Genomic DNA, 21,334 nt, shown 5'->3' with positions numbered 1-21,334 from the left:
AGCCATTGTTACAGATATTTCCTTCGGGATTCCGAGATTAGTAGCAGCATTCCATGCTTGTCAGTAGTTAGTCTAGTTAGTATGACTGATTGATTGAAAGTGATAGGTTGAGACCCATCGTACCCCAGGGCGTGGACCCCACATAGCTAACTGGTGGCAACAAGTTACATGCAAACACGGTAACAAACTGAAGTACATTGAACCTGTCACCGTAACACTCTAACAATGACAGAGTGCGTCAGCACAGAAGACTCTCCTCAAGTGACAGACACGAAGAGGAACAAACTTACCCTGGCAATCGTTCTTCTGTCCAACTTCTGTGCTGTGAGCTGTACATCCCTCCTTGGGCCTTTTTTCGCTATAGAGGTAGGTCACACGTACTGACATACCATGTACGTATCTATCACTTCCTACAGTAACTAATTTATCTTCGAGATATATACACCAGTTATATTACGTTTGTGCTGAGAAAAATATTTCTGAAAGTCAGAATGCAGAGGCTCATCTTGTAATACGGAATGCAGAATTTTGTGTCCCTTTCATCGGGTGATGATGTCCCTTCACAAGTAATCAATTGTCAAGGTTCATTGTCATCTCATCCTCTAATGGAAATCTTTTAAATCTGAACCCTTTTGCAATTACTTAGGTAATCCAAAGTACATGTTGGGAAGTTAAGAATGTCTTCGTTCTAGTTCTATACTTTCAGAATGTGATCTGAAGCAGCAATCCGTTAATCTGCTGAATCCCCCGCAGTTTCTTCACACACAGGTGTCTTCTTGTTTCATTGCTGAAATTCAGCAAATGCATTTGGAGAGATCGTGCTCGCTGTCGGCTGGACATGACAGAGGAAGACGGCGCAGCTGAATCTAAAAAAAGTCAAAAGTAAATCTCCAAGTCAATAACAGCTGGTTACTTTTACATCGAAGTGGGGATATATGTCCCAAATCCACTCTGATGTTACAAGTGTCAAACGTTCGGTCATTGGAGCAAAATGTTGCACTGGTTAGACAAGATGCTAACTTTGCAGTGGATACCATGCGAGTTCGGAGTGCACAAATGAGATCGAACGTGCGAACTGCGACGGAGAACAGTACTGTTGTCCTCACCCAAATTATGTCCAGGATCTAAACCACTGGATCATTAAAGTCTGGTACTAAGAAACTAACAATCTAATTACTGATGTGGTTTCTGGAAGAAATAGAAGTACCCTGTATTATTTAGTTCGTTTAGAATCATTTGTTAAAATTAAACAACATTCAGTGGAAACACGGTATTTTAAAAGATTTATATGATTTTGGATTTAGAAGCCGTTTGCCTCAATTTACATCCAAATTTTAAACTGACAGACAGTATCAAGTTCGTGTAGGATCTACGTCGTCTGATCATTACAATCAGGATCAGGGTGTCCCTCTGGGGAGTATATTGACTAGCCCTACTCATTAGAATCTCGAATGGTTGGATTAATAACATAAACAGTAATAGTATCAACACAAAATTTATAGAAAATCGATTTGTGAATGACAAAATGTGATGTCGTTTTGATGTTTGAAATAGTTTTCATTATATTCAATTTTACCCTGCATTATCTAAATTATCAAATACTTCAATCAATTCCATGTGATTTACAAACGTTTTGGTAATATTGTATTATTCCCCGCCACATCCGTCCGTCCGCTTCTCAATTGGGATAAATTTTCTTAAAAACTATTTGAGTTAGTGAAATTAAATTTACACAGTGATGTAACTGGTCACGATATCATATGACTTCGAAAATTGGTGTCGTAAATTATTTTTTACAGACCAACGGACCTTGCTCCGTGTTTTTCAACTGCGTGAAATAGGGACAAACTTTCTCCAAAACTACTGCAGTTTCATCAATGAAAGTTTGCATGCCTATCTTAAATTAATTTTCCTAGAGTAGGGTACTTTTGTGTGTATTAATTTCCCACTTTATCACTTTTTTCTGTTGACAAAAAGCGACCTTAGTGCCTGGCTCTTCTTAATGCTTTGTAGGACTGTTTCTTAATATTTAACATGAATTTCCTTATTGGTCACTACTATACGAATAAACAAAATTCGTATGTGCCCCATGGTAGGGTGAAGTGATAACACTGTTTCCTTGTTTAATTTGTATCCTTAATAACATTTGTTAGAAGAACATCTTGTCCAGGAGCAAGATGAAAGCATTCTTGTGTTTATTTAACAAGTTTAAACCATATATGTTTCCCCAGTGCTGTAGCTAGGCCAAAAGAAAAATGGGAATGATATAATGACTAATAAAATTTCTATAAACGATTTTGATTTTATCTATAATCATTATGATTATCTATTTCAAACGTTTCCTTTTGCAGAATGGGATAAAATGGGAACTTTACTTCAAATCTATCATACTGTCATGTATGTCTTAAAATGTACATGTATACCAAGGTTTAATACAATTCTAGAGTCGCTTGTATAAAAGAAATATGAAAGAAAATGGTGTTTTTAACACCAAATTAATCCAGATCATTCATATTTTCCTATTTCACTTAATCTAGATATTACATAGGATTTGACTGTAAATACAGTAATAAATTCTTTTTTTCACCTGCAAAGGTTAGCCTATCATTTCCTTGTATTAAATATAGCCTACTCCACACGTCTTCAGCTTTCAAGTTTAAGTATAAACATTGTCTAATTATATCACTCAAGCTGTTTTTAATCAGGTTTAAACCACGACAATCACTTTATAACAAGTTACGTGATTTTACAACGAATCGATGCCCGAGTTACGAGTGATCGAAAATAGGTTTGTTGAATAGATTTGCTGCCAATGAAAAGGTGTTTGGTTACACCTACGTGTACTTACTCGTGGGTGATAGTACGTCAGTATAGTCTTGTTTATTATTGAGAAATAATAATGATGTCCGATACTGAGCGATGTCAATTTAAGGATTGTTTGAGTTGTTTAGCCATCTGTTATATTTTGTCCTTTGAAAATGTTCGATGTCAATCATCACAGGGATCTTTTTATCACTAATGATAGAGCACTGACACTAAACCATTTATGGATGTAACAGGGATTTCTTCAAGATGAATTAATCCAAACTGTCGTTAGTATTGTAAAAAAATATTTGAAACAGATCTAGATATCAAACAAGGGCGCTTGCTAGACTTTACTTGCCACATATGCGTGTGCTTCAATATTACAGTAAATATAAAAAATAACAAACTTAGAATACCGGCACGTTCATCGATGGCAAAGTGGTATCTGGTATATACATCCTCGGGGGGTAGGACTTGCGCTGTTTGTGCCTCTGTCACTTGCTTGTAGAATACAAGTCTGCTCCAGAGGATCTTGTTCTACAACACCGCCAAGTACCTCTCACGGCTTCTAGCCCCCTTAGGCAAAGATGGAAAATCCTTCGTCAGGGACTACTCCTCTTTTGTCAACCAGCTGACAGAAGCACACCTCACAGGCACCATGGTCAGCTATGACGTCTTCGACCTCTTCATCAACATTCCTCTACAAGAAGCACTTGGCATCCTCCGCAACAAACTACAGAATAGAATCGACGAACAAGACACCAACTCACAATAGACAGCATCATCAACCTAGCCACCAGCTGCTTTGACACATCACACTTGACCTTCAACGACATGATCTACAAGCAAGTCCACGGACTACCTATGGGCTACCCTCTATCTCCTCTCATCACTGAAAACTTCATGACATCCTTTGAACAATAAGCCCTATCCACAGCACCATTGCAACCCAATCTGCCGGTACCGAAAAGTAGCTAGACGACACATTCACCACTATAGCCCACAAAAGCGACCCCACAGAGCTCCTTAAACATCTCAACGCCCAGCACCAGAGAATCCAGTTCACCATGGAGACCGAAACTAATCGACGCCTTCCTTTCCTAGACGTGTCCCTCCAAACCACAGATGATGGAAGCCCACACACACAGACCAGTACATCCACTACAACTCCTGCCACTATACCCAGATAAAACAAGCCATACTCGCCACCCTCACCGGACGTGCCAAATCTATTTGTCACCCTGATGCCCTCAGCAGTGAACTTGACCATCTCAAGGAAAACCTTCACTTCCTTAACAGCTATCCTGCCCACCTAGTCTCCAAAACCATACCCAAGACCCTCAAGAACTCCGACCCCGGCCAAAACTAAGCTGTGAGAGGTAGGAGGTGGTGCTGTTGAACACAGATCCTCTGGGGCAGACTAGTATTCTACAAGCAAATGGCAGAGGCACAAGTCCCAACCCCCGAGGATGTATATACCAGATACCCTGCAACTGTGGCCACCAGTACATTGGAGAAACCCTTAGACCCCTTAACACAAGACTCAAAGAACGTCGGACAAAGTTAACAAACTCGACCAGTAATCCGCTCTTTCCGAACACATCCTGAAGAACGAAAACCATAACAACAGGTGGGAAGCCACCAAAGTCCTGTCTACTGGTGACAAAGGAAACTACAAGAAGCCATTGACATCAGGAGACACCAGCAAGCCATGAACCGTGAACAGGGAACGTATCTGCCTAGTGCTTGGGACTTATGGCTTTGATCTTTGTCGGGGTTAATTGCCTAGCTGGCTTCAGTTTGAATATTTGAAAAATAGATTTCTGAAGTCCCTCGACTTACTGAAAGTCATTTCAAATTTCTGCTGCCAATGAGTGTCCCCCTGAGAGAGTATGTGCGACCGAGTCCTTCAAAGTAGTTTTATTCTGCCAAACTTCCATTTGTAATATGTATTCGTTTAATTTGGGTATATTTGTCAATAATTGCTAACCTGAAGGTATGATATAAATTCTTATGGACCCCAAACAGGTGGCAAAGGTACTGTAAGTCACCATACTCCCTAATATGGTGATATATCATAAGTTGCTGGCGATCTGTAGACTGTTTCTATCATGTATTATTACGCATAGTCATATTTTGTTGTTACATACTAGTTGTGAATATGTGATACTCTAGTTGTTTTACTGTCCATTGTCGACGGGTTTGTATATTTTCTAAATGTAATTAGTGTTGATGTATAAATTGATCTGGTCTATAAGATTTAACTCACTCACTCAATCTTTGACATATGACAGTGTTTGGCCAACTGCATTCAACATAACTCTCAAGCAATATTTCTCCAATATAACGGAGGGGAAACTCTGAAACAATTTTTACAGATTTAACAGGTCTACTGTGACCAACACATAAGGAAGGTATGTGCATAAATTGACGTTGTCGTGTTCATAATGTAGCCTAATCAATATTTTCACTTCAGGCAACAAAGAAAGGTGCAAGCGAGACCGTTATAGGTTTAATTTACAGTTCGTCAGAATTCGTCGTCTTCATAACATCGCCAGTGTTTGGACATCTGGTACGTTTTCAAATGAAACAATGTCTTTATGATATAGTATGGATATCAGGGCAGCACTTTATCATTAAATGTAACTAATATATTTTCTATTATTCTTTATTGTACAACTTGATACAGCATGATACACGTGTATACAAGGTGTATACAAGAGAGATTAGTACCTTGTACGTTTGTTGTGTAATTCTTGTTTGATATGGGTAACATGTGGTTAAGATATGACTATTTTCCATAAACAATATATATTAGGACTGCAACGATACAGGAAGGTCACGATACGATACGCATCTCGATATTCTGGTACGATGCGATCTCGATACGCAATGATAAAAAAACAAGACTTAAAGCATGTCAAGATTGAACCTTTCATGATTTTGGAACAGTCAAAATTATTTTACAATAACAAGACTACTGAAGTTGTTCAACTTTCCTTCAAAACAATTCTAAGTTCAAACACCAGAAAATAATTCATGTACTCCACCAGTGATACAACTTCAAAAAATGCAATGTTTGATGCAATGTTCGAAGAAATTGTATCTGAAATTATTGTTTTATCAGGAATAATTTATTCCAATATCGTGTTATCTTAGTTGCAGCTGGTGATTGCTTTTGCAGGAAATTTTTACGTATGGAACAATTTGACCAGTCACCCTCGGGACTTCCCGTGCTACATGTATTTCGATTGCGATAACGTTATGTTGACATATATTAGCCAAATTGCCACAAATATGACTTTTAACGACTCAACGTATGGCATTTTTAATATATGTATCCATTCTCTAGCAACTAAAGTTCGTTTCAATGCTTCAAAAGCAGTAATCTGACCCTGGTTGCTGTATCTCTTAACACACGATTTCACATAAATTAATGAAAGCAATATTAAATGAAATTTTGAATAAAAATTATAAAATATATTACAAACACAAGTCCAGATATAGAATGAGCACGTTTTAATAACAAGATAGTATAATAATGGTATTGAATTGCGTACTTCAGTTCGGATTTGCTGACTGGTATTTTCGGTGTTATGTGCTTGCGGTGATCAGCTGATAATGTTTTATGAGATGGGGAAAAACATCTGTCGGTGTAAAACCTGAGCTTATTAAAAATGTAATTACGTTTTTGGGAGCCATGCATTAGCGCGTTATAACCAAGTTAGCGGTTTATTGAAAGGCACAATACCGAGGAAACGCTGTACTTGAGATTTGCGTTCCGTATCGTGGCGTATCGATAAATGGGCCCACGTTTATCGTATATCGTATCATGGGTCAAGTATCGCGATGCATCGGAATATCGGTGTATCTTTTCACCCTTAATATATATATATATATATATATATATATATATATATATATATATATATATATATATATATATATATATGCACATTCCAATTTCAGTTATCCAAGTACCGTCCCCGGACCTTCTACATGGTCGGTGTATGTGTATTTGGCTGCTGTGATATCATATTCGGGTAATTTGATTTTTACGAACGTAAATGATAATGTACACATATTTTGGCTGGAATGATTGTTGATTGAGCACTGAGGAGAGGCTGAAATGTTCTGAGCCTTACATTAATGGACAATATTGCGGGGATTTTATCGACACAACTTTATTGACCCGGAAAATGTTTGGGGGAAAAAGAAAGTATGCTTCAGACGGTTGAAAAAAAAGATATAATTGTCTGCATAAATAATACATTGTTGGAAAATGTTATTTGAAATAGATATTTAGAATTCATAAAAAAAACTGCCACATTAGAACCAAGGTGCACCAACACTGAGGTGAGGTAAACTGGGGTTTAACGTCACGTTCAAGATTATTGCCCTTATATAATGACGTGCCTAAACAGAGAATACCCTGTCACTTTTATGACATTATTATGCTGTCTGAGTGTGTATTAGGTTCAAATGCAGCCCTTAAGCATGTAAATAACTGTACTTAATGCATGCAAGCTTTTATGGAGTGTACAATACATAACTGATTAACTGAATAAATCAACCCATTTATTGTTAATAATTATGGTTAATTACAGATAGTGTGAACGCGCATAATGGCCCATTTAATTTCATTATAAATAATTATCGACATAACAGTATCATACCATTTATCAACTATACGCCAAGGATACTATCTTTGGAATAACGTTGTTTGTTTAAATGTTTAATAACACATCCTGGTCAAAGTATTGGACTTATTATTGTGTTTCTCTTTTGTTGTAGATGCTTGGATCACTTACCGTCAGGGATTCCATTTATTGTTGCTTGCTTTATCGTAAGGAGTTTAGAAGCATTGGGAACAGCAGCGGTTATGACATCTAGCTTTGCAATTGTGGGACTGTGTTTTCCAGAACGAATCGCAACATTTTACGTACGGAAGTTTCATGTACTCCTTGTAAACAAATAACCATTTAAAGTAAATGCAAGCTATATTTGGTTTTGGAATGTATTGAAAGATGTAAAGTATCTGAATATGTTGTGACATGCATTTGGGTGCAGGTTTTTTAAATGATGCACTGATAGCTAATAAATATTAAGCAGCTTCAAAGTGGATAAAAAGGGCAATAGGTAAAACAGCACACGTGTTGAAGAAAGTGTGGATTATTCATCGTCACAGCTTGTAAAATATTCTGTTCTTAAATAATTAAAAAGTGTTGTCTGCAGTGTGAACCAGATGTTGGATCTCTTGTGACCTCGACCTTAGATGGGATTTATGTCCAAATCTAACCATGTCTAGAACTGTGTCGGAAATTTAAAATGCATATGTTGTTCTGCTAGTCATCTTGTTATCATAAAACTGTATCCCATCCCAAGCCCCCAAAACATGAATGATATCTAAATGAAGTTACTGTTGTATTTGTATTGATCCAGGTGAGCTACAGAGTCGTATTGTTATTTTCTTATATAGATTATGTTCTGTAGGCAGTGCTAAAGTCTATTAGTGGAGCTGCTTATATGATTGGACCAGCAATAGGAGGTGGCTTCTATGAGGTGAGATACAGTATGAGATGAGATACACTATGCCATACAAAGAGATTACTACACTTATTGTCGAATGATATTATGATTTGTTTGTGATTTAACGCCGCACACAACAATAGAAATAGACCAAAACAAAACCCATTGCAAATGAATAAGAAGATGTGCCTTAATATGGCTATTGTTCAAGGCATATTCATTTAACAAAGTGTTCCTTTTGTGACTGAGAAGATGACAGCAGCAATACGTAAATTCTTCATTTGAATCTGTCTTTGACTAATGGTAATTCATGCGATTAGATGTTAGTTCGGCGACCAACGGTAAGAACACTTAAAATGTCAACAGTGACGCTCTTTAAATCTCGGACTTGCAGTCGGTCACACACACCGCCTGTATCCCCTCTGAGCGTTGTACAGTCAACATGGTTCAGTTTGCTTTTAACTATAAGCTGAAATTATATCCCTTACCATTTTCGAAGAGGCAAATCATTGTGGTCACAATAGAAATTCCTTTTAACTTACGACCCTCTACTGAACAAGTGAAAATTAACCAACTCGAGTCTGCTTGGATATCGTGTCAGTGACAGCTTAAACCGAAGGGTCATGTCACCATCAGAATAGAACAACCCAACCATAATCTACACACAACGGTTTACGCTGGAGATCAAATGTTATTTGTTATACGGAATGTTATTTCTAACATTTTGGATCTTGTGGAACACAAAATCTGAAGTCAGACAATCCTCCACGAAGTTTTTCCCTCCAGAATATATATCAGAAATATGAAGTTTGAGTAGGTGCCGCTGTTGCGTCCTTTGGGCACGCCAAATACCTCTGACCGTTGGTTCGCTTCTCGGTTCGCAACAACTAGGTTTCTAGGTTTCTCAGCACCATACCCGTGCTCTTTGGTTTTACGAAAGTTGTAAACGTCCAAGCCTAGCATCACTTCGGGCTTTCCTTCCATATCAAGCTGACCATCCGTGTTAAAACTGGAATACTGTTCTAAACGGCGTTAAACCCAACTCATTGTGCAATCAGGTATCGGGACACTGACGGAACAGCCACAGCATCTAACGTTAGTCCAGATGAAGGTCCAAATATTTTAAACTGGCATCATTTCGCAACGGTGAACTATTTGCCTTTAATTAAATTGTAATTGGAAGTGGTCGGGTGCATAGGGTCTGTAGTCTGAATGTACACGTAACTTGATTGTATAATGTCTGTAGTAGCTCTATCTATGACTAATGTAGAATGCAAAGCAAACTTGTGGCGTGTGACGGATACACCAAGCCTTGTACGTACGACACACGTGTGACGAATTTAGTATGTCACCACCTGGTGACAAGTTTACAAGTATTGCAATTAACAGTAAAACAACTAACAGCGGCTTTATGAGTATCTTAAGGTATTGTAGATATTCATGGACAGTTTTTATATTGCAGATGTACACTTTCGTGACCCAGTACATTTTATAAATTGTATTACATGTATAACATTGTAATTATGTGGGTTTTCAGAAAGGATTTTTCTATTTTTTGTACATGAATATTTTAGCGGAAAGAGACTCTACAAAAACTGGAAATAACAAATGTGTGAATGGTGTTATCATTTACATACGTTTTAAGAGGTTCACTGTTGATCGTCATTATTCTGAATTACCCACCCACTTATATCTGCAATAGAAATCATATCTCGATACCATTTTTATTCCACATCATTATTTCAAATTGACAGTTAAATGTAACTAGTTATTTATGAATCTTCGTATTATTGTTTAAAGAAAACAAGTGTACTAATCAATATAAATTTTACTTCAAATGTGTTAAATTCGAGTGAGTGAGTGTGTATTTCCGCAGCTTTTAGCAATGTTCAGCAATATCACAGTGGGAAACACCAGAAACGGTCTGTCAACTTTGAACTGGCCAAATATCTTACAAAGCAAATTCAATTCAATTCAATTCAATAGTAAGTCCAAATAGTTAAAATAAATTATATACATATGTTTAGTAACAAATGTGGACCACATAGCAAATACCTTTCGATGACTACCGACTAGGGATGTTTGGTTTTTCATTCCGACATACAGCACACATGAACCATTTCTGATAAACAAGTTCAGAAAAGTTACCTCATTTTTATTAATTTCTTAAACATTGCATATTGTTCTTGCATTCTTTGGTCACTTGTTATTCATATGCAGATGGCATGAATTGATATTAACAATTGTTTACACCTCAGTTAGGAGGGTATGGCCTTCCCTTCTGGGTTCTCGGGAGCTGCACGTTTGCTTGTGGATGTGCCTCATGTGTCATGCTACCTCATCAAGACGGTATGTTTCCGCTTGTTACATAAACAATGAATATCATTTTTTTCTCAATCACCATAATTCTTTCACAATAGTGGGTGTGAATAGATATACAGTTCATCGACCGGAACAGTTTGAATGTGGTGAAGACGTAGTCATCGTGTCATTGAACTGACAAAAGTTATAAACTTATAATTTCAAAGAAGCCATATTGATTAGGAAACTTTATCGGTGTTTTACCTACTACTATTGAATAGGTAAATCCACAAATACCAAATTATTGTATTATTATTAATCAAAAGGTCACGAGCGGTCGGTCGTCAAAGGCCTCAGTTTACTGTTCATAGCTTCGTGATTTAGAACGGAATCCTGTGAACGTGAGTTCGAATGCGAAATTCTAGATTTAACAGCAGTGTATCCATTCTCATGATGAGATTAACTTGTTTTATTTGGAAACTAATACCTAAATAACATCGAGCTTTCCTATCACACCAATCTGACATGCCATAATATATATGAAGTACTGTTGGAAGTGGCCACAACTCCACTTAATCAGCCACTCAACATCCCTATAATACTGCTACAAATTCATCAATTATTTGTGTTGTTGTTTTGGAGACAATCAAGGACACATAAAAGCCACCATCATGTAACTAAGGAACAAAACTGGCTGGGTCGATCGACTTATTATCCAGTTTGGCCCGACATATCCAGCCATTTGAATCTTATTGAAATACAACAAAGACTTACTGGAGTGAAGCCAAAGACAGGTCTGATTTCCTCATTCGTTTTGTACCAAACAGGAGTAAATTTGGATACAGGATTGGGTGTTGCCCATCGGTCCTTCCGTTCTTTTCCTGTGCATTACTCAAAGACCTTTCAATATTTCTAGACCAAACTCTGGACACATATCAGTCCAGCCATGAACTGATGCGTTTTGAGATTTAGGATTTTTTTCCTGTATACATGGGATTAAATTCAATCAATGAAAGCTCTGATTCAGTGTTATTGGTTCTTTAGAAAAAGTCCCAGGTGTTTTTTCTGGGACCTTAATCTTGCACACAAGAGAACATTTTCATGCTTGAACGATATATGTGCATGTATGTTTGGGAGGATGTGCGATTCCGACTATATCATTAGCATGGCTTTATTACTCACTATCAAATAGTGTGATGATACCAGGTCTTCGTGAAAAAGTGAGCGTATTCGGCCGCATTGGTGGCACCTGTCACATGTCTATCATTTGAAGGCTTTACTGAAACCTTTTTTTCGTAATCTTGATCAAACAACTTTTGAGCAAAAGTCGTACGACGTTCTTTGACATCTCCGTAGATTGTACCTCAAAAGTTGGTAAATCTAGAGACCAAAGGCTGAAGTTGCTGGAATATTTGCCCGATGTAACGGGAAAGTTGACCATAGGGAAAGTTGACTATAGGAAAAGTTAAAATCATCCTCTTCTCAAAAAGTTTTGTAGTGACATTTTTGTGACTCTCAATCTTTATGCACAGATCTAAATATGAAACCGATGAGGCAGTCTCACTTGTTGACTTACCTGAAGCTTAAATTTCACTTCTTGGCCAAATTCTCTTGTTTTGACTTTGTCAATCCAAGCATAAATTCAAATTCAACTGCATGAAGAAACAGATCAGCAGGAAGGGGAATGCAACTGTTGCCCATGGAGAAGCATACTACTTACCTAAATATCTCTTACTTCCATAGTTGTTATCAATAATTTGTTTGTTTGTTTAACGCCGCACTCAGCAATATTCCAGCTATATGACGGCTGTTATCAATGAGGATGTCCATCCTTTCACATATTGTTTCCTCAGTATACTTCAGATGGCATTTGCTTTCATCTTTGACAAGTTTCCTGAACCTCTGAGAGATAGGCTACTGTATCTATGGTCAAGAAGTTTTGTAACAAAAATCCCCATGGACAAAGGAATGAAGTTTTTCCTTAGTCTTTAATATGGGATTGTAGTTTTCAAAATTGAAAAATGAAATGAGTTTGCAAAAGAATTAACCACCTTGGCTAACCATATATACACTGTGATTTTTGGAGCTTGTCCATCCGTACGTAAACTGTAAACTGCGTTATGCTTGTCTGTCCATTCATTTTTCTAACTTGTAAGTCCATGCATAACCTGTCATGTAAAACTATATCCTGGTGTACACATAGGTTGAATGTATTTCAACGTCACGTCATGTTGTAGCTGTTCCTTCCACACAAAGACGATCAAGTGTTGCTGTCTCATATGCATTAAGAAGTCCCTCAGTCTGGTTTGGAGCCCTCTCCATCTACGCTGCTTACTTTGGGTTCGCCTCTGTGGGCCCGTTCTTCGCCAACCACCTGACACAGGTAGGTATGGCTTTCACCTAACACAGGTATAAGAAAAAGACGATGCGATGAGATCTTGACACAGATAGGTATCCCCAGCATCTGACACAATAAGCCATGGCCAGTGAGAACATGAACGGGTAGGTATGATTGGCATATGATAAAGACGTATGAATGATTTTAGGGCACCTGACTCAGGTAGGTAAACCAAAGGATGCTTGATCGGTAGAAATGGCTAGGTATGACTCGAACTGGTAGACATTATCATCCTGGACATAGGTAGGTCATATTAGTATCTGACAAGCACAATGTAAGTATGACGACCATCAGATTTAATGACTCACGCATTATCAGACCCGTGAAGTTCTTAGTTAGAATGACTCTTCAGCAACCCGTGTTTGTTGTAATAGGCGACTGACGGGATCGGATGGTCAGACTCGCTGACTTGGTTGCTGCATGTCATCGTATCCCAATGGCTTAGATCGATGTTTATGATATTAATCACTGGATTATCTGGTTCAGATTATTTGCAGACCGCCGTCATAGAGCAACAATTGTGATGAGTGCGGGGTTAAACAACAAACAAACTCATTCTCAGTGCATCATGTGTATTTAATGGACTTATCTGTAATAGCTATGTCTATTTGTATCTTACTCAATATTTTAAATGAAGACGTTTGAGTTAATTCATGAGCTAGATGCATAAGGCAGGAAGTGGAAAGCGCTGCATCAGCTCTCATTTTGTAGAATATATTTTCAGAAAATTGATAACCTTTCAAGAAGTGTTAATCGTGTCAAAACTCCGTTTTCTTTGCTATTTCAGTTTCGCGTAAGCCAAGTTAATATTAGTTTGATCTTCATGACGGGCCCAGCTGCGTATTCGCTTTCCGCGCCACTATGGGGATATCTACTTGACAAAAAGGTATGTCATACTGACGGGTAAATTTTTTGTGTGAGTATTTATAACAAAAAGCAATTTTCGGTTTCAAATATGCGATCACCACACCACATTATCGTCTATTACCAATTGGACATTTTCGAATTTCTTCATTTGTCTCCTACATCCTCAGTAGATATGCTTGTTGTAAGAGGCGACTAATGGGATCGGGTGGTCAGGCTCGCTGACTTGGTTGATGAATGTCATCGATGTTCACGATATCAATCAATGGATTGTCTGGTCCAGACTCGATTATATACAGACCGCCGTCATATAGCTGGAATATTGCTGAGTGCGGCGTTAAACAACACACCAACCAACCAACCAGTAGATAATACAACATTATAAGTGTAATATGTGTACCCTAGGCTCTTCACAATGGCAAGCAATCGCCCTAAACGCTCACTTCCATTGGAATAATGTTGAGGCGGGAAAGCGGATTGCACAGCGGGATGGTGTGGTGGGCCTGTCGTCTAATGCGCCGCAATTCGCTGTGTCCTTGGTCACGCCAGAAAGATATGAGTGTGTGTTCGAATCCTCGTTAGCCCCGATAATGTTTCTAGGTTTGTCTTTGAAATCGGATAATGCTATATTTAAGGCAAATATGAAAGAAATAATTGTGATGAAATGTGGTGAGAATTACTTTTTAATTCCAGGTGTCAGCAATCCCTACATTGTGGGTAGCACTGTGTTGTCTATCCGCCAATTACCTATTTTTTGGACCAGCTCCATTTTTGGGATTTGTTCCGACGTAAGTGTTAACATATAATATCGGTTACCATATTATTTGTACAATGATTTTCAGCAGTCGATGATTTCAATGGTGGTTGTTCTAATATTGTTGGGGTTTTTTTCCAAATCGTAACACTGTGACTCTAAACGTGAAAAATGGCAATCGTGTGTTTATGCAAACTCTGTATGACCTCAATAAAAAAACTCAGACGCGCGTGCGCACGTCACACACACACACACACACACACACACACACACACACACACACACACACACACACACACTTAGCTGGAGTCCTTTTATCTGATCTTATTTTATTCACAGAGAAGTATATCTAACTTTTGCAACAAGCGCACAAACCTCAGAGATATCTTCATACTTTCTTACGTTTGTCTGCATATCAATATGGACACAAGCATAGTATAACATAAACACACATGTTAGCTTATGTGAAAATAAGCAATTAGATTGGCATGTAGACAAGTAGTTTTGCGAGGGATTACATTTAAACCTCATTTAAGATATCTTAGGGTCATTACTTCCAGAAAAAGACTTCTAAAAATATAAAAATGACATTTGGCGAGCTGGAGGAAAAACTTGACATTAATTGGTAAAATCAAAATAATAACAAAACACAATGCATATTTTACGACATTACTGAAATCGCCAGAAACTACGAGTTTGGTGTTTCAAGAGCACGTTTATCAATCTCAAATCAAAGTAGAGAATGTAGACAACTGTGTTATATTTGAATCCTAAGTGGTAATGTACCACATGTATGCCAATGATAAACCCAAATAACAGTTTTGTTTGGAAGGATATATTTAATCAGTATCGATTCCCCACATGGATACGATGTGTAAATGCCATTTTTGGTGTCCCGTTTGGTGATATATTGCTATAAGCGGCGTAAAACTCACTCACCCACTCACTCACATGTCTTTACCAGTCTGTTGTGGCTGACAATACTGATGTTTGCATTCAACGGCTTTACAAGTGCCCCTGTCATTGTCAGTGCGATGAAGTGTATATACCAGGGAGCGAGGTGAGTTCCGTTAGCACTACACATCTACATAAAGAATGTTTAGACTTGAAACGAATATATTCAATTCATATTATATTTTAACATCTTAACGCCGTATCCCAATTGCGTGGATCGATGCTCATGATGTCACTAAACATTGTAGGCAGCCCATTTCTGGTATCCCCCACTGCGATATTGCTGGAATATTGCTAAAAGCAGGGTAAAACAACAGTCACTCACTCAACCACACCGCGTTGTCATTCAAGGATTCAAGGATCAACAAATTAATATTAGAGGATATTTATTCCAGTAATGACTGATGCGTTTGGTATTTGCAGTGTCATTAATGTAGGCTCACCCACGCATTGCCAAACTTCAGTGTCGACAGCATTGAATAACTTTTTATAGATGTAATATTACATACAATCTTCTTGCGACATTAATACATTAATACTTATTGCCAGGTAATGTATTACATACAGTAGCATTGCAAGATCTACAAACTTAAAATAAACCTACCTTAAATATATATATTTTCATATTTAGTACTACAATCAACATTAATTTCATATTGACATGCAAATGGTCACAGAGCTAGACACTTCCGCCCACCTAGTACGACAAACACGTGTATTGTGAACCGAATCCCCACATGAAAATGTTTCTGTTACAGAGATATGGGACAAAGGGACGATGGCGCTACTTTGGGATTCCTAGCCGGCATTATTCAGTCATCTAATTATATAGGGTAAGACGTTTCACGTAATGACTTGTATTAATAACTGTGCCCATGTTCTGAGGGCACTTAACAGCTTAGGTTACTAGAACGTAGAAGCAGCCGCATCCCCCTCCTTTCCCTCAACACATTCCAACCAGAAACATGTTTCATGAGCGATTTCTGCTTTCCCAAATTAGGAGATAGCTGGGCTCACTAATACATAGCAATATCTGTATTCATCCTTGATTCCTGGTTTTCTAAAATGCAGAAACTGTACACCAATTATTTATACTTTGCTAAAACCTGGGGTTCCATTGGACCCGTCAGCATCCAAATGCTTTGAAATGTAACTCGTCCACAAACTGTGAATAAGACGTTTCTGAAAAACAACAACATTACCCTAAAAACAAGTAGCGCTGGAATAGCACTGACTAGAGGATTGAACAATTGTTGTTACTAACATTGCCATGTGTTTTGAAGTCATTGAAAACTGTACTTTACATGCATTTGGATGCATTTTTTCTACATTAAGCGCCCATATGCCATGTCTAACCTAGGTAAGATATGGACTGTCACAAGATCTCAGGTAAAATATATATGTCCCTGTATTTAGTTCAAATCGTTTGGATTTCATCCAAACACACAAAGGCTGAAAATGATCCAAACCTCAATTGCCGGAATTGTAACAAAATTCCAGAAATGACGTCACACTAGTTCGATCTTAAGGACCCTTCACTGGCTTCCGGTCACGCAAAGGATACGATACACGATCCCCACGCTCAAGTCATCTGATGTAACTTGAAAATTGGATCTTTCGCCTCTAATGCAGCTGTAGATTAAAGATCACTTACCTATTCTGTTGCACCAACTCTTAAATATGTATAGCTTTTCTAAGCTTCGTGAGCACATTCAGATGTACCTTTATATGATTGACATCTTAAGTAGAGATTTGAATACAACATGCAGCAAAGAGGGTTTGGGTGATCCTGGCACAGTCAGGCTGGATAGGCTCATCATCAGTCCAGGGTCCTTGTCCCTTCTACACGCAGCCCAGACAGTGAATGGGACTTCTCCCAGGAAGCGCTGCCTAGTCAAACCCACCAAGAACTTTTCGGAGAATGTGAAGACTCCCCAACACTGCAGCCTTCTGCATTACCCAGATTGTCAGAAGGGCTTTATTCCTGGTAATAAACCCGGGTACTCTCCCAATGGAGAAAAAAGGACAAGATCAGGATAGTTAGCCTGGATACGCCTGAGGCTGTATACGGGCCTATTCCAAAGAATTTTGTATTTATTATTTTCCATGACGCCTTCTACATATTCCGGGTCGTTTCGTGGATGGACCTCTGTGTCAAAACCACAAGCAAGACGGTAATATGATCGAGCCACCCCATTATGTCGCTTAAGATACTGTGTCTGTGCCAAAGATAGGCATACACTGACAATGTGTTGGAAGTCTCAATAAATTCATTACATAATCTACATTTCATATTCACATTTTGATGCAAAATCACACATTGACGGTTTCGGGGTGGAAGTGATTGGTCCTGAGCAGCAAACAGAAAGGCTTCTGTTTCACTTTTCAGGCCAGACGACTTCATCCAAGCGAAGGATTCTGCAGGACTGCTGATCTTCTCAATACACTGCACAAAACTCGATGCAGTGGTCGTTCAGATAACCTCTCCTTCATATGGCACTTCGCATGGTTGACACTCATTTCTGTACCGTCCAACATTACAGAAACATCAACAAAATCAACACCGACATTGTGATTATGTCCCACATCCTTGGCTCGTTTTAGAAAACTGTGGAATGAGTCTTGACATGCTTCAGAAGAGGACCATCGGACAAATGGATGTGTGCAAAAGTGCACAAAACAATTTTATCATGAAGAGCCCCAACATTAATCAAACCACGTCCTCCCATAATGATTGGTAAATATAAGCGATTGAGGGAAGAGCGAGGGTGGTAGGATCCATTGTCTGACATGATTCTTCGTGTGAGGGTGTCAATACCCTGAATTTCTTGTTTCGTCCAATCAACAACGCCAAAAGAATATGAAAGGACAGGTACCGCATAAGTATTTGTAGCTTTTACTTTATTGCTAGCGTTCAGCTCTGAACTCCAGATTTTCAGATTATTATTTTTAGTAGTAGTAGTAGTAGTAGTAGTAGTAGTAGTAGTAGTTTCCAACTATATAAAAAGCATGTAAAAAACTTATAAGTATATTCATCAGTACGAGTATAATTCAAACTATTCTTTGCAGAACATTTTCTGGTCCCATTGTATCTGGAATAGTCGTTGATCATTTCGGATTCCCGTGGGCGATGGTTGGATGTTCCGTTCTGGTTACGATCACGGTAAATAGTTACGATAGCGATGAACTTGTATAGTGCCTGGTATTCACACCTCAGACATACGCTGAAGACCTACGTGGTCTAGTGGATAAAGCGTCTGCCAAGAGAGCGGAAGGTCAGTGGTTCGATCCCTGGACGCGTCTTACCAAAATACGTTCAAAAACTGATACTTGTTGTCACCCTGCCTCTTGCCCAGCATTAGTGGGATAACACAAGGACTTCGGTATGGTGTCTCAGTGGGCCAGCATTATAAAACCAGCATTACTGCGGACTAGTACAAGTAGTCACTCAGACACACACGGGCATGCACGTCGCTATATAAGTGCGAAAATCTTGAACGCTACGTTAAACCCGATTTCCCATTATACAGCTGCTGTCTAGTTTTTCAGTAAACTATTAGACATGAATAACAATGCAATACTCCTAACTGTAGTGATGCGGTCTGTGTTGTTCTTCCAGTGGCTGTCCTTAACGCCTTACTTTGGGGTCACATTGTGGAGCAAAGGCAAACTGAAGAATGCAAACACAGAAGACTACATAGAAATAAACTAAACACAAATTCTACCGAAACCTCTGCTTTCCAAATGGTCTACTCCTGGTGACTGTGGTCTGCAAATCGTCGAGCCCGACCAGACATCTACTGATTGACATCAACAGCACCGATCCACACAATTGGGATACAATTACCTATACCAAAGTAACTCTCTAAAGGCTTGCTTGAAGTTGAGTTCCACTTCCTCCGCCGCTGCAATTGGTTTTCTCATCTACGCGCTTCTGACAGATGTAACAGATTCAATGTTTCACACATAGGATTAAATTACATTAAAGGCGAAGCACAATCAGTATGTACTGGGCGTGTACTCTTGAGTTTTAATGAATGGAACGTGACGAAACAACGTACACATTAGGGCTGTGCATTTGCAAAACATTGTATTGCAACATATTGCAAAACAGCGTTTTGCGGTGACTGACACAGATTCTACACGCAGATCCTTTTTTTCTACATTGTAAGGAAAATATGTTACGAGGTCAAAGTCATGATGGTCAGTCGCCGCAGAAAAAGAACTTTCCATTGTAATGAGAGATATCTACGAAAAGCAGAGTATATTGTACCATTCCAAGTTCAACACTTGCAGGTGCTTATGAATCAAGAAGTGGTGACACTTGTGTTCGCGAAAAGGTGAGCGTATCCTGCCCCACCCGTCACAAACACGTGCAAAGGCAAGTCAATTGATCACCTGAAAAAGCACGGGAAAATTCAAAATAAGGAATTGCATTGGTCATCATTTCTGTCTTTATACTATTTTGATAACAGAAAACATCAGAAACCCATCCGGTTATTATGTATAAAGGGGTGAGTGAGTGAGTTGATATGCATGGAAAGCCCGAGCCTATGCAGATCTCAGACGTTTACCACTTTGATGAAACCCACAAGCTGATGCTGACAAATCTGGAAACATAATCAGGGCGAACAGGGATTCGAACACACAAACCAACTCTTCAAGGCGAATTGCGGCGCCTGTGCCCCCAAACAGAAAACATCAGAAACCCATCCGGTTATTATGTATAAAGGGGTGAGTGAGTGAGTTGATATGCATGGAAAGCCCGAGCCTATGCAGATCTCAGACGTTTACCACTTTGATGAAACCCACAAGCTGATGCTGACAAATCTGGAAACATAATCAGGGCGAACAGGGATTCGAACACACAAACCAACTCTTCAAGGCGAATTGCGGCGCCTGTGCCCCCAAACAGAAAAGATCAGAAACCCATCCGGTTATTATGTATAAAGGGGTGAGTGAGTGAGTTGATATGCATGGAAAGCCCGAGCCTATGCAGATCTCAGACGTTTACCACTTTGATGAAACCCACAAGCTGATGCTGACAAATCTGGAAACATAATCAGGGCGAACAGGGATTCGAACCCACAAACCAACTCTTCAAGGCGCCTGTGCCCCCAAACAGACAACTTAAGTAGTTCCATTGGGTCTGTTATCTTCATGCTTTTCGATTCATCTAGAACATATATATTTTGTCCATTTGATGGCAATTATATATGATGTAGTTGTTCTTAAATAAAAAATATGTAAACCCAGCCGTAAAAATATCCCAGTATAAATTAGCATGGCCACTCGCCTTTTCCATTTCCCATGATCAGCATGTAAGAAAATGTTGAATGCATAAACTATGCTGGTGATAATTTACATGTCTCCACGGGTATGGAGCTGTATCAACTATTCGTTATTGATCACTCAAAGTGCTTCTAGAGTTCACGTCATGATTCATATTGTGACCTATGTCTACAGAGGACAACTCGATATCTAAATGTGACTGTAAAACGTGACTTTCGATTTACCTTTTATGAAATGATATATTCACATTGTAACATGATTTGAAACTGCTTCATAACATTTTAAAAGTTCAAAATGAAATTCGCCGAACGAAATACCCACACACGCACTAGACACACTTCTATGCATGTTTTTCACAAGTGTTCGAAAAACACGGGGCTATTCGGGTAGCATCGCGAGATCCCTAAACGAAGGGGGTGTGGCTATTTCTTTACGTC

At 38.7% G+C, this 21,334-nt stretch overlaps 1 protein-coding gene across 1 annotated transcript; it reads left to right on the top strand.

Moving 5' to 3' along the window:
- Nucleotides 1-225: 225 nt before the first annotated feature.
- On the top strand, nt 226-19,317 carry LOC139454582 (MFS-type transporter SLC18B1-like). Its single transcript, XM_071236387.1, has 13 exons — nt 226-366; nt 5,282-5,377; nt 6,775-6,848; nt 7,600-7,747; nt 8,299-8,367; nt 10,593-10,683; nt 12,873-13,018; nt 13,821-13,919; nt 14,591-14,685; nt 15,616-15,711; nt 16,364-16,438; nt 18,675-18,768; nt 19,225-19,317. The coding sequence occupies exons 1-13, from the start codon at nt 226-228 to the stop codon at nt 19,315-19,317; spliced, it is 1,317 nt and encodes a 438-aa protein (XP_071092488.1).
- Nucleotides 19,318-21,334: the final 2,017 nt, after the last annotated feature.

Source organism: Haliotis cracherodii, unplaced genomic scaffold (assembly GCF_022045235.1).
Source record: "Haliotis cracherodii isolate W230 unplaced genomic scaffold, xgHalCrac1.p SCAF_1, whole genome shotgun sequence".
NCBI lineage: Eukaryota > Metazoa > Mollusca > Gastropoda > Lepetellida > Haliotidae > Haliotis > Haliotis cracherodii.
The sequence above is the reverse complement of the archived record's forward strand: the minus strand, read 5'-3'. Positions and strand labels throughout refer to the sequence as shown.